Source organism: Hyaena hyaena, unplaced genomic scaffold (assembly GCF_003009895.1).
Source record: "Hyaena hyaena isolate Hyena2069 unplaced genomic scaffold, ASM300989v1 scaffold_3, whole genome shotgun sequence".
Classification (NCBI taxonomy): Eukaryota; Metazoa; Chordata; class Mammalia; order Carnivora; family Hyaenidae; genus Hyaena; species Hyaena hyaena.
This window is the reverse complement of record NW_024080635.1, coordinates 9454413-9468396: the sequence shown is the minus strand read 5'-3', so window position 1 is coordinate 9468396 and position 13984 is coordinate 9454413. Positions and strand designations below refer to the sequence as shown.

The 13984-nt window shown below is 49.9% G+C and overlaps 1 protein-coding gene across 3 annotated transcripts in view; it reads left to right on the top strand.

Annotated features, from left to right (window-relative positions):
- The window catches only part of EPHB2 (EPH receptor B2), a 184194-nt gene that overhangs the window by 153623 nt on the left and 16587 nt on the right, over positions 1 to 13984 (top strand). For 2 of the 3 annotated variants that reach the window (XM_039233743.1, XM_039233734.1), the window contains exons 6-7: positions 3734 to 3858; positions 12056 to 12218. In XM_039233743.1, coding sequence (XP_039089674.1) covers positions 3734 to 3858; positions 12056 to 12218 — 288 coding nt within the window. Of the gene's footprint in view, positions 1 to 3733; positions 3859 to 12052; positions 12219 to 13984 lie in introns of all 3 variants that reach the window. The other variant, XM_039233725.1, reaches the window with a different exon arrangement.

Sequence of the window (13984 nt, the reverse complement as noted above, 5' to 3'; positions counted from 1 at the left end):
GATGTGCTGGACATGGGCGAGCCTGGGTTCAAATCCCAGCATGACTGCCTGCTAGCTTTGTGACTTTGGGCAAGTTACTTCATATCCCTATGCCTCCATTTCCTCCTCTGTAAAATGGGTATAATAATAATACCAGCCTCAGAGGGTTAATATGAGTGTTACAGGAGTCCACTGTGTAAAGCGCCTGGCATAGAGTGAACAGGTATGGGCCTTATGTTTTCCCACTGCGCACCATGGGGCATGAAGTGTCATCAGGATAACAAGCTTGTATGTTATTTGAGAAGCAGGTTGCCACTCCTGCTGCTGCCTGTCTGTGGCTCCCCAGTGCCTTCAGGACAAGGCGGGCTCCGGGGCAGCCTACAACTTCTTGTCCCCCTGTTTCAAGACTCTCCAGAGCTGCAGGATCCAGAGGGCGTTAGCCTGGGCAGATGAGAGGGGAAGTCTCTGCAGAAGCCAGGCTGTGAGAAGCAATTTGGTGGGTGGAAATCTACCCAACCAGGGCTCAGATGGTCTGGGCTCTTATGCCAGCCCCTACCTGCTGTGTAACCTTGGATAAGTCACTTTCCTTCTCTGGTCCCCAAAGTGGGATCCACAAACCAGCAGCATCAACTTCCCAAGGAGCCTGTTAGAACTGCGTGTTCTCAGGCCCCACCACTAATCAGAATCTTTGTCGGGCGGGGGGCGGTGCCCAGAAATGTGGATTTTAACAAAGTCTCCTGGTTAAATGCATTCGACCACTTGTCTTCATTGCTGGGAGGTGAAATCACAGGCCTGGATCACTTTGGCCGAGTCTTGACATGGGGGCTGGGACCCAGGACCTCCAGCCTAGAGCAGGTACTCATGTAAAACAAATATGCTTTCTCCCCTTAGACCGCGAGCCCCTGAAAGGCAGGGACCCTGAGAGGTTCCTCTCTTGAGCCCCAGAACCCAACATCACGCTGGCATCATAGCAATTCTGTGAATTGAAATATTTTTTCCAGCTTTATTGAGATATTATTGACATATAACATGAAAATTGAAGGTTTCAAGTTGTATGATGTGATGCCTTGAAACGTGTATATATTGCAGAATGATTACCACAGTAAGGCCAGTTAACACCTCCATCTGCTCGTGTAATTACAATCTTTGGGTGTGTGGTTATAATATTTAAGATATCCACAGTCTTTGGGGCGCCTGGGTGGCTTAGTTGGTTAAGCGTCCGACTTTGGGTCAGGTCATGATCTCACGGTTCATGGGTTCAAGCCCCACATTGGGCTCTGTGCTAACAGCTCAGAGCCTGGAGCCTGCTTTGGATTTTGTGTCTCCCTCTCTCTCTGACCCTCCCCTGCTCATGCTCTCTCTCTCTCTCTCTCTCTCAGAAATAAATAAAACATTAAAAAAAAAAAAAGATCTACTGTCTTTACAACTTAACCTCAAGCCCAGAGAGGCAAGGAGGCTCACTGCAGGGAGGAGTGACGAGCAGGAAGGGACTGCATCAGGAATCCATCCTTGCTCTGTCCACCCATGGGGCAAACACTGCATCAGCAGACCTGGGTTCAAATCCCAGCTCCCCTGCTGAGGGTGTGGGGGCGTTGGGATCTCAGGAGCCCCTTGCCCCTCTGAGCTTCCGTCTTCACCTGTCAGTGAGGCTAACACTGCTCCCTCGCCAAGGGTCAGCTCAGGAAACACATGTGAAGGGCTCAGGAAACATGTGGTTGACACATAGTAGGTGCTTTGCACAGGTTTGTTCCATTTGAGAAGGAGACAAGAGACACGGGCCCGGTGCCTCATGAAAGAAGGAATCAATAAAAGGGCTGTGTCATGAACTCACCGTGCGATCTTGGGCAGCTCACAGCCCCTCTGTTGACCTCAGTTTCCACATCAGTAAGATGAAGGAATGGGACTAAGTTATTTCTAAGAGTCCTCCAGCACTAAACAGGCCACCCCTGACTTCTCGTCTCCTTCATTTAGCCACCCTCTGTGATGGCACTAGCAGCACGGAGGAGGGAGGGATTGATTTTATTTAAGTTTACATACAGTTAACCATTTTTTTAAAGTTTATTATTTTGAGAGAGAGAGAGAAAGTGCAAGAAGAGAGGGGCATAGAGAGAGGGAGAGAGAGAATCCCAACCAGGCTCTGCACTATCTGTGCAGAGCCTAATGCGGGGCTCGAACTCATGAGCCACGAGATCATGACCTGAGCCGAAATCAGCAATCAGATGCTTCACCAACTGAGCCACCCAGGCGCCCCTGCAAGTAACCTTTTTAATGTGTACAATTCAGTGGCATTTAGTACATTCACAGGATTGTGTGGCCACCGCCTCTGTCTAGACCCAAAACATCTCCATCGCCCCAGAAGAAAACCTATGCCCAACGTTCTCTGTTTCTCCCCTGCCCTCAGCCCTGGCAGCCACCAGCTGCTCGCTGTCTGTGTATTTACCTGTTCTGAGTATTTCATATAAATGGGATCATAACATATATGACCCCTGTGCCTGTCTTTCGCTTCACATGAAGTTCATCTACTTTGTAGCACGTGTCAGTACTTGCCTCATTTTTATGGCTGGGTACTATTTTATGGCATGTGTACACCATCGTGTATACTTCCATTCATCTCTGATGGGCATTTTGGTTGTCCCCACATTTGGGCTGCTGTGAATAGTGCTACTATAAACAGTCATGTGTAAGTATTCATCTGAGTACCTGATTTCAGTTCTGGAAAATCAGGAGTGCAAATGCTGGGTAATTCTACATTTAACTTTTTTTAAAAAAAATGTTTTAATGTTTATTTATCTTTGAGAGAGAGAATGTGTGTGTGCAAGTGGGGAAGGGTCAGAGAGAGAGGGAGACACAGAATCTGAAACAGGCTCCAGGCTCTGAGCTAGCTGTCAGCACAGAGCCCGACGCGGGGGCTCGAACCCACTACTCATGAGATCATGACCTGAGCCAAAGTTGGATGCTTAACCCACTGAGCCACTCAGGTACTCCATTAACTTTTTTTTTTAAGTTTATTTATTTATTTTGAGAGAAAAAGAGAGAGAGCGAGAGAGCATGGGGGAGGGGCAGAGAGAGGGAGAGAGAGAATCCCAAGCAGGCTCCACGCTGTCAGCACAGAGCCCAACTGAGGGCCAAACCCACAAACTGTGAGATCTTGACCTGAGCTGAAAACAAGAGTCAGATGCTTAACCAACCGAGCCTCCCAGGCGCCCCTACATTTAACTTTTTAGGTAACTGCCAAACTATTTTCCATCGCAGCTATAGATATATTTTTATGGATTTATTTTTGGCAGTCATCTTTACTCAATGCTGAGGGCACATAGTAGGCCCTCAGTGCACATTCACGGGAGGAACAAATGCATCTCTGCTCCCTCCTCCCAGAGCCCCATTACCATGTCTTGGGTCTGTAAGTTCCCTAGTCCAGTAGACTAAGCTCCAAGAGGGAGTGAATATCTTTCATCCAACTGCTTTGGGCCAGGCCAGAGAAGGACCCAGTGCATCCGTCTCTCACTTGGTGTGGCTCGTGGTCCCCAGGAATGGCCAGAATTGTCGATGTCTGAAATCTGAAGGTGCAGCACCCACGGCCCTGAACAAGTCCTGCTGGCCCCTGACAGCCCCCTAGGCAGGCTGTGTGGCCTCAGCCAGATGCCTTCCTCTCTCTGATCCCAACTCTGTCTGGATACCTCTAAAAGTTGGACCAGAATCCGTATATGCCCTCTCATTGCTGCTCCTGACCCTTGACCTCTGACCTGTCTTCCAGCTCCGTCGGCTGTGTCCATCATGCACCAGGTGAGCCGCACCGTGGACAGCATCACCCTGTCATGGTCCCAGCCTGACCAGCCCAACGGCGTCATCCTGGACTATGAGCTGCAGTACTATGAGAAGGTACCGTGCCCCTGGGCCCCCTCCCCCACCCCCATGCCCCTGGGGCCTGGAGGCCTACCATCCTTCGAGACTGGATGCCCCAGTACAGCAGAAAGAGCACTGGCCTCAGAGTCAGGCTGCCCTGCTCAGTTCTGACTCCAGTCCTCCCTGGCTGGGAGGCCTCCGGCAGGTGCCTAGACCTCCCTGAGTTGTGCTTTTCTGGTCTAGGGCATCAGACAGCAATCTCAGTAAAATACAATGGCCAGGGCCCTTTCCTCACTAGGACCCCTTCCTCTTGACTTGAGTCCAATGTTCTGGAAGAACAGGCTTCTCAGAAAGCTTCACCCTTTCTGAAGCAGAGATTTGAAGGTGCTCAAGGTAGCTCTGTGCAGGGTGAGAGTGGAGCCTCCTCCCCCTGATGCTCTGATTTCAGCTAAAACACTGGTTTCTATTTGCCAGGGTGCCATTTGTAGGGGAAGAGAGTGGTTTCTCTTTGAGCTTTTAATTCAGACCTTTAATACTCCCTCAGGGACCCCTAGGACCCAGGGACCCGGGGTTAGAAGCCACTGGTGCTGTAGAAGGAGCATTGGCCTAGGAGTGAGAAGTTACATGTTCAGATCCTTAACAGCTGTGTGACCTTGGGCAGTCATCTCTCCCTCTTTCTGAGCCTCAGTTGCCTCCTGTGTCAAATGCAAACAAGATTGCCTCTCTTGACTGGGGCTGCACAGGTCAAGGAGAAGAGGCAGGGACAGTGCCCAGCATGGCTCCCGGCCCTAACAGAATTGTGCTTTCCCTTCTTCCCTTCTGCCTTGCCTTTTGCATGGTGGACAAGAGCTATGTGACGTGAGGCCAGGCAAGGCCAGGACATTTGAACATGGGGCCTGCACAGTATAGGGGCCAGGAGGTAGAGGGACCTCAGAGGCTGGACCTCAGAGGCTCAGAAGACTCTCTTTTTGGCTGGAGACTTTTCTTACCTGTAGCCTAAAGCACCAAACAGCCACAGGGCCTGAAAGAGCCCCTGGGAAAGGTGTCATTTGGATCACATTTAGACTAAAGTATTAATGACTATAGAAAGTGCCTTAGTTGAGAGTTGAGAGAACTGGAAATGAGTAGATAGTCCCTCCCTAAGGGTTGAGAGGAAGAGAGATGAAAACAGGGCCTCTGGAGCCCGGCCTTCTGAGGCCCAGTCTGGCCCTTGCACTCTGTTAACTGTTGCCTCAGCCAAACTCTGGTGAGTCTCACGACGTTGTCCAACACCCATCTGGCCTCACCCAGCTGGTCTGTGAGGGCTCCTTTCCTTACTCACCCCTTGCTCTAGGCAGTACATTCTGAGAAGCCAGGGAACACATGTGTCCCCTTCACCATCTTCTCGCCAGTACCCTGAGCCCAGCACCAGAGACACTTGATAAATACTGGCTGATTGAATAAGTGAATGAATCCCTTCCCACGGCCTGTTCCTCCAGGGTGGAGACCTTACCTTACCTCTGCCATTTCCCCAGCCTGGCACACAGCAGGTGCTCACGAGGTGCTGCTGGATGGCCAAGGTGAGGACAGGTGAGGGAAGCAGCTCTGTGGAGGGCCTTGAAGGAGCCTGGCGTCTGGTAGCCTTTGCCAGGCCGGCTGCTCCCAGGCCCAGGAAGCCCCAGGCCCTACAGAAGCCAGCATTTCCACCCCCTCTGGCAGGGACAGCTTCGCAACTCAGAATTCAAAAAAGAAAAAAAAAAACTAATTAAGAAGCTTTATGATTAAACGAAACCGAAAGTGTTTATCCCCAAAGACTAGAGCGGAAATGAGGAATCCCGGCGCGAGTCCTGCCTACGACCCATTTCCTACCAAGACGGGAGGGGCCGGGGAGGCTGATGGAGGCGTGAACCAGGAGGCAGCGCTGCCCTAGTTTCTGCGGCTGCCCGGCATCCCCGGGCCCCTGCCCAGGCGTCAGGACCGGCAGACCCCGCGGCGGCCACGGCCACCGCCTGCTCACGTTCCATGACACACAGCATGAGCCAAGCACGCCTCCTCCATCACCTGATTCCTCCTCCAGCAAGGCCATTCACTGCCCACCCCACCCCAGACGGGAGTGGAAACTGAGGCACAGAGAAGTTGTGTGACTTGTTCAAGAGCACCCAGCTGTTAAGTGGCAGAGCAAACAGGATTTGGGCCTGTGTTCTCACTCTCCATCTGGCTCTCCCACCTTCTGGTTTTCTCCCAGGGGTGCTTCTGGAATGATCGCCAATAGGTGGGCAGGACCAGGCTCTGAGAGGTACAAATGGCGAGAGAGGGACAGGTCTGAGGTACGGCTGCGATGAGACATGGCACCGCTCTGTCAGCCCCTCCTCCTGGGCCTGGGGCACAGCGAGGGGTGGCATACACCTGTTCATTCAATATTCACTGTCACCAACTTTGGGCTGGGCCCTGGGCTGGGTACTAGGAATACTGAGATTAGCCAGACATGCCCAGAGGCCTCGGCGCCTTCACCGCCCAGGGGAAAAGACACCTCCAGACACAGATAGCCATGAGACAGGTGTGACGTAGTCACAGAAGGGCAGGCAAAGATCTGTCGGGGCACTTAGGAGGGGTGTATAAGTGAGGGAAAGTCTTCATTCCAGTGACATTTGAGCTAAGCCTCAAAAGTTGCTAGGAGTTCAGCAGACAGACAAGTGATGAGAGCAAAGTTATTCCAGACAGCAGGAACAACATGTGCAAAGGCCCTGGGGCAGGAGACGGCAAGTGTGGAGAAACAATACGAACAAGGGAGGGATTAGTAGGGAAAGAGTTGGAGAGGGAGGCAGGGCTGGGTTGTGGTAGGGCTTCCAGAGGGGCTTCCACGCCTTTGGAGTCTGGATTCAATTTAAAGTACTATGGGAAACCGTTGGAAAGTTCTGGAATGATGTGATCTGACTCAGATTATGTTAAAGATCCCTGTGTCTTGCTGTGTGAAGAACAGACTATAAGGGGGTCCCTAGAGACACAGACCCTTTTGAGGGTTCTCACAGGACACCGAGTGAGAAATGACAGTGGCATGGAGTAAGGGCTGGCAGCAGAGATGGTGAGAAGCCTGCAGATTCAGACGATATTTTGAAACTCAGGGGACCAAGGAAGCGTGAAGCACAACTCCCCATGGATGGTGGTGCCTTTTCCCGGGGCCAGTGTGGGTTTGTGATTTGCAGGTGTAGGTATGGTGCTCGCCAGGGGTGGAAAGGTATAGCCAAGAACAGACAGGAGGGTGTACAGAGGAAAAACAGAGATGGATAGATAGGAGTGTGGCAGATTTAAGGGGAGAAAGAAAAAGGAGTTGATGAAAGTGTCAGAGGAGATGCCAGCACAGGGGTAGGAGCATTCTTGGTCCCCAACCTCTCAGGCTCCCTAGGTCAGTCTGGCTTTCCCATCAGGGAGGATTGGATTCTCCATCAGGATGGATTCTGACAAGTCCACATCCGTCTCTTACCTAACACTTCGCAACCCTCCTGATGCCTGCAATTGATTTCTTAAATGAATGCTCCAGATCTTCCCAGATAGAGAAGTTAGGCACTGAGCCCCACAGTCCTGGGTGGGCCCCACCCCCACTATCTTTTCCACTCCTCCTTTCCTTCTTTAGAAAGGGCTCTTTTTGGACCAGGCTCTCCATTTGGCCTTTCCCCAGCTCCACTGGGATTTCCCAGCCTGCCTGGAGCCCAGAGCTAAAAAACCACTTTGCTGGAAGGCTCCTGGATGCCGCTGACAAATGGTGTTGGCCGGACCAGGGCTGGCTGTTTCCATCGGTTCCAGCTTCGGCTCCCCCAGAGCTCCAGGAGAAGCTTCTTTTGTGAGGCCGCCTATGGCAGATGGGTCCCTATTGGCCTCATTGATTTGTGTTTCTTCAACAGAAATGTTTACCTGGCAGAGCAAAGGGGAAGGGAAGTTGAGGGAGGAGGGGATGAACAGTGAAAATCCAGGCTGCATAGGGCTCTGCCCAGTGTATATGGGTATGTGGAGTGGTGCCTGCATGGAGAGATCTATTCACTCATTCACTTTTGCATTCATTCTTCCACTGATGAATGGATGGATGGATGTAGTACATACAGTAAGCCTTCCCTTACTCTGTCTTACTCTGTCACATGCCGTTGATAACTATGATGGCCAATGTTTATTAAATCCCTATGTGTGCCAGAGACTCTGCAAAAAGCTTTACCCATTTTTTCCTGTTGAATCTCCATACCCACTCTGTGTGGCATATGGTATTTGATCCCACTTTAAAGATGAGAAGACCGAGGCTCATAGGGCTTAAGAAATGCACCCCGTGCCTCATTGGCCCTTAGTCTTCGGGTAAGGATTTTTGAGCTAAGGACTGGTAGATTTCATACTAAATGTCTTCCCCTAACCTGTCAGTGCTTAGTCCTTATTCAGGTAAAGGTGTTCCAGCCATGGGGGGGGGGGGGGGGGGGGGGGGGGGGGGGGGGGGGGGGGGTTGGAGGACTGATGGCTTTAGAGCAGCTCCTTTGTGCCAGACACTACTCTGATCACATTTCATCTTCACAACAACCCTGGGAGGTTGGCATTTATTGTTCCTTTTCTGAAATAGAAAATGGGCTCAGGGGAGGGAAGAGTTTTAACTCGAGGTGACAGTGCAAGCAAGTGGAAGAATCTGCATTTGAAATGACTCCCAATCCCCTGCTCTGTCCTGTTCCCCACTTTAGAGCAGCCACCTGCTAGTTTCTTCCCTCCTCTTGAGGCACCTGTGCACTGGCAGTTACTTCCCATCTCCATCCTACAATCTGGAACTTCAAACTTCAAACACCCCCTCAAGCTGCAGAATCCGTGGAGATTCTATGTTGGCCAGTGGCACCTAGTGGGCAATCTTGGTACTGCAACCTGGGTTCCACAGTGCTGAATCGTGTTCTTTCATTTGTCACTGGCGGTAGTTAGTGAGCACCTACTGTGTGCTGAGCCTGGGGCTCCTGGAGGTGAATGGGACAAGGTACCTGCCCTCAGGAAACCCAGAGTCCTTAGAGAAAACACATGCATATCAGAACAACAGGTGGGAGAAGAGACAATGCACCTGCAAATCTTTCTGGGACATCTGGGAAGTCTCCCCAGCAAAGGTGGTACTTGTACTGAGTCTTGATGTATAGGGATCTTCCAGGCAGATGGGGAATGGATATTTCACAAAGAAGAGACAGCACTTGCAGTATCTCAGAGTGTCCGGGGAAGGTGGGGTTGCCAAATAAAATATAGGACACCAATTACATTTAAATTCTTTAAAATAATTTTTAGTATGTTTTAAATATTGCATGGGGAAAATTTACACAAAAAAAGTATTCATTGTTTATCTGAAATTCAGATTTAACTGAGCATCCTGTATTTTTATTTGCTAAATCTGGCAGCCCCACCAAGAAAGGGAGGGGAAGCATTTTGGTATGGCGGGAGCTTGGAGGACCCCAGGGGTGTGGCAAGCAAGACTGGCAAAGGGCAAGTCATGAAGGGTCTGGAATGCCAAGCTAAGGAGTATAGCCTTTACCCTGTGGGCATCAGAACAGGTCTCTTTGTGCAGGCCTCTGTGCTCAGTACAGGGCAAGAAAACACAGTCACTTCCTTCAAGAGTTTACAGTCAAGGTTGTGAGATCAGGGACGTAGCAGAAACCCCTCCTGGGCATCCACAGCAAGTGCTCCAGGGCTCAGAGGAAGGGAGGCACATCTGGCTGAGAGGACAAACAGGCTTCCTGGAGGAGGGGGCAGATGAGTGGGCTCAGGAAAGGAGACTTCCTAGGTGCTGCTGCCCCCTGGGAAGGGTGAGGGGCTGGGGAGGAGGTACCTGCAGATCAGCCCCTTCTCTAGCCCCCACATCCCATTCCTCACCTTCTTGCCTTTGCACTTGGTGCTCCTGGCCAAGAATGCCCTCCCCCTTTTTGAGCTGGGTGACTTCTGTTTGTTCTTTAAAATTCCATTACATAAGCCCCACTCGGCAGGCAGCTTTCCTGGACTTCATCTGACACCCCCACCCGGGTGAGGTCACATTCTCATTGTGCTTACGCTACCAATATCTGCATTTTATACATATGGATTCATGTTATTCTCTAAACAATCTTCTGATGTAGCTGCTATAATTATTATCATCCCCATTTTACAGATGAAGGAAAGGGAGCAAAGAAAGGTTAAGAAACTTGCCCAAGGTCACAAAGGTAATTAGTAGTAGAGTCAGGACTTGAGCCCAGGAAGTCTGGTTCCAGTTTGTGGGGTTTTTTTAATATTTGTTTAAAGTGTATTTATTCTGAGAGAAGGAATAAGAGCATGAGCCAGGGAGAGGCAGAGAGAGAGGAAGAGAGACTCTCAAGCAGGCTCCACACTGTCAGCACAGAGCCCAACGCAGGGCTCAATCTCATGAACCACGAGATCATGACCTGAGCCAAAACCTAGAGTCAGACACTCAACCGACTGAGCCACCCAGGCGCCCCCAGTTTGTGATCTTAACTTCCGTGCTGTAACACCTGTAGTAACATTGCGCACACTGAATTTAATTGTTTCAAGAGAGTTTTTTCAAGGGCTCTGTGTACTGCCCGCGTGTATGATTGGCACGCACAGTCAGGTGTGCATTTTTCTGCACAAAGTCTCCTAGCTTCCGTCAGCTTCTCAGAGGGGTTCATGATCCTCAAGGTTGAAGTCTCCACTGTTTTTTTGAACTGAGCTCTGTGACCCCAGTGCCTGTGCCTTAGTCCCTTGGAGTCCCCAGGGCCCAGCCCAGGGCTGAGTGCAAAGAGGAAATTTGAAGGGTAGCTGGCAGATGCCTAGATGAACATCATCTAGACTGGAAGGCACCTGTGTCCAACTCAACCACATCTCCATCCCCACTGCGACAGTGAATCTTCATCTTGTCCTGTGCTCCTCAGGTCACCCTGGGCAGTGCTCAGGTCAGAACTGGCATTCTGTGGGCTGCCTGGGTGGCTCAGTCAGTTAAATGTCCAACTTTGGCTCAGGTCACAATCTCACAGCTCATGAGTTCGAGTCCTGCATCAGGCTCTGTGCTGACAGCTCTGAGCCTGGAGCCTGCTTCAGATTCTGTGTCTCCCTCTCTCTCTGCCCCTCCCCTGCTCACACTCTGTCTCTCTCAAAAAATAAACGTTAAAAAAAAGTTTTTTAAAAAGAATTGATATTCTTCATCTCTCAAAGGAAAGGAACATTAGGTCCTGGATCCTCAAAGCCTTGGACATTAGAGGTAGCTCCATGTAGGGACCTGCTTCTGCCTTCTTTTTTTAAAGCTTATTTATTTATTTATTTATTTATTTTGAGAGGGGAGTAGGGGCAGAGAGAGAGAGAGTGAGAGAGGGAGAGAGAGAATCCTAGAACTTAGAGAGAACGGGGCTAGAACTTACAAACTGTGAGATCATGACCTGAGTTGAAATCAAGACTTGGATGCCTACCCCACTGAGCCACACACGTGCCCTTAGGAACCTGCTTTTGAGTCCCAAAGCAGCCACCAGCTAATACATGACCTTGAGCATCATTTTCCCTATTTGGGCCTTAATTCTTGCCTCACTCGAGTGTGCTGTGGCTGAACAGGGGTCCTTGCACTTAACCTATCGAGGCATGGGGCAGGGAAGAGGCTGCAGAAATGGGTAAGGGAGGCCCTCTTCCTGCTCTCCCGAGAACTCACAGCCTAGACCCCCAGGTCTGCACCCAGTGACCACTCAGCATCTGTGTATCAGTCAGCTGTCACTGAGGGTAATGCTGCAAAACACACAATCCCCCAAATACAATGGTTTCTGAGTGGCTATTTTTCTTGGCCATTGGTTGGAGTCTGCAAATCAACTGAGGTGACCCTGTTTCAGGACTTAGGTCAAGATCTTCCCTACATGTTTCTCATTCTGGAACCAACCACTACCCAGGTTAAGTCCCATCATGGCAGAAGGCAAGAGCACAAGAGGCCAAGCCAACTCAACAAGCACATATAAAACCTCTACTTGCATCATGTCCTCTAGAATGTTCCAAGGGCCAAAGCAAGACCATGGACAAATTCGGCCCCCACAAGGAAGAGAGATACACTCTGCCTTCTTTTGTGGGAAGCATTGGGAAGTCACATGCAAAAAGCGTGGGTGTGTAAGTTTGTTACAGAGAGAGAATGAAGAAGGGGAACCACAGATGTTTGTCCGGTGGCCAACCCCCCACCACAAGTGGCAGGAGTGGGCACTGGGCTCTGAGCCCACTGTGGGCAACAACCTTGCTAATGGTCTTCTCTGTTCCTCAGCAGGAGCTCAGTGAGTACAACGCCACAGCCATAAAAAGCCCCACCAACACGGTCACTGTGCAGGGCCTCAAAGCCGGCGCCATCTATGTCTTCCAGGTGCGGGCACGCACCGTGGCGGGCTACGGGCGCTACAGTGGCAAGATGTACTTCCAGACCATGACAGAAGGTAAGCAGCATCCAGAGGTCAAGAGGTGGGCACTGACTCCACAAACAGAATAAATTTAAGGGCAACTGCTCCTTCAAAGTGCCTTTGCACAAATTACAGAAAGTAGTCCCTCTTCTAGTTGTCAACCCTCCCTCTGGTTAGGAACCACCCATACAGAGAGGTGCTATTTCTGTGTCCTGGAAAGCATATGGACTCCTCCATTGCTATCTTGTCAGCCAGCCATTCCCCTTCACAGGACTCTCAGGAGCTCAGCCCTAACTTGCAGAGACACTCTAAGCAAGTCACTTCCCTTTTCTGGTCCAAATTTTTCTCATCCACGAATTGAAAACATCATATTCAATCATTGAGAGCACACCTATTTCATTTATACACTCTTCCAATGACTTGCACAGTTGGATTGAGAAGAATTCTGAAGTTCAGCAGCAAGATGTGCTGGGATGGGTTAGTGATGTCTGTCCTGGACAAGAAAATGGGAGGTTGCAGCCCATGTGCTGTGTGTCTCCCACTCTGGGACCACCTGGTCTCTAAGTACCCTTCCTGTTCTAATAATCTTTGAGGAGCAGCAGAGTTAAGAGTAGGGGCTCCAATGCCAGACAGACAGTAACTACAATGCTGGTTCAGCCCTAACCTCTCTGAGTCTCCATTTTCTCATCTATAAATGGGGATGATAACAGCTATCTCATTATCATCATCATTATCAAATTAGTGTAAAGATGGGGGATAAATATCTAGAACCTGGCACAGGATTGGCCATAGGTCTCATACATAGTTAGCGCTCACCAAGTCATAGTTAAGGTCATGGTTGTCATTGCTCTGAGTCTGGAAGCCCTTTTACCAACCAATGAAGCCTGAGCTAGCTTTACTTATAACCAGACTCCAGCATCCCTTCTTAGTATCTGCTTTAATCACTGGCCATGGCTTTGGCCTTGGTCTAGCTGATCATCTCAGAGGCTCCTAGACCCATGAATTCTTGTCTTATCATAAAAATTCTCCCTAATGACTCCACCATCTCTTCCAAGACCCTAATGGCACCTCCTCGACAAATCCCTACTTCCTCGTGGCCATAATTTTCACCTTTGTAGGCCCTCTTGCATGTTGGATGAGTCTCACTGACCTGGAACCTGGGGGGACTGTCCTCAGACCCTTTCTTTATTAACTCAACAAATGTGTGCTGGTGCTAAGGACCCCGGGCTTACGTGGTACTGACTTCAACGAGCTCCTGTCTGGTCATGGAAGTAAATGAGAAGTAATAATAATAAAATTTAAAATGATGATGGTGTTGATGGCCCTGAAAATGTACTGAGTGGTTTCCAAAAGCCAGACCAATGCTGAGTGTATTTTATGCATTATCTCATATGAGCTCATGGTCGTGGGTCAAACAGACCTCAGTTCAAATGCCGGCTTTGGCCATTTTGTAAGTGTGTGATCACAAGCAGGTCATGACAAGCATCACTCAGTGTCAGTTCCCACATCTGCCAACGGGATGATCTTAGGCACTGAATCATAGGATTGTTCTGAAAATCAGACAAGATACAAAATGTGACTGAAACATAAAACACTCAATAACAATAATGGTTAATGTTTACTGAGTGGTTACTACCTGCCACATGTCCTTCTAAGTGTTTTACGCAACAATCCTATGAGATAAGAATTATTAATCTCCCCACTTTACAGATGAGGAAACTAAGCCACAGAGAGGTAAGTCACTTTACCAGAGGTCACAGACAGTAAGTGACACCGCTAGGACTCAACCCCAGGGAGTCTGG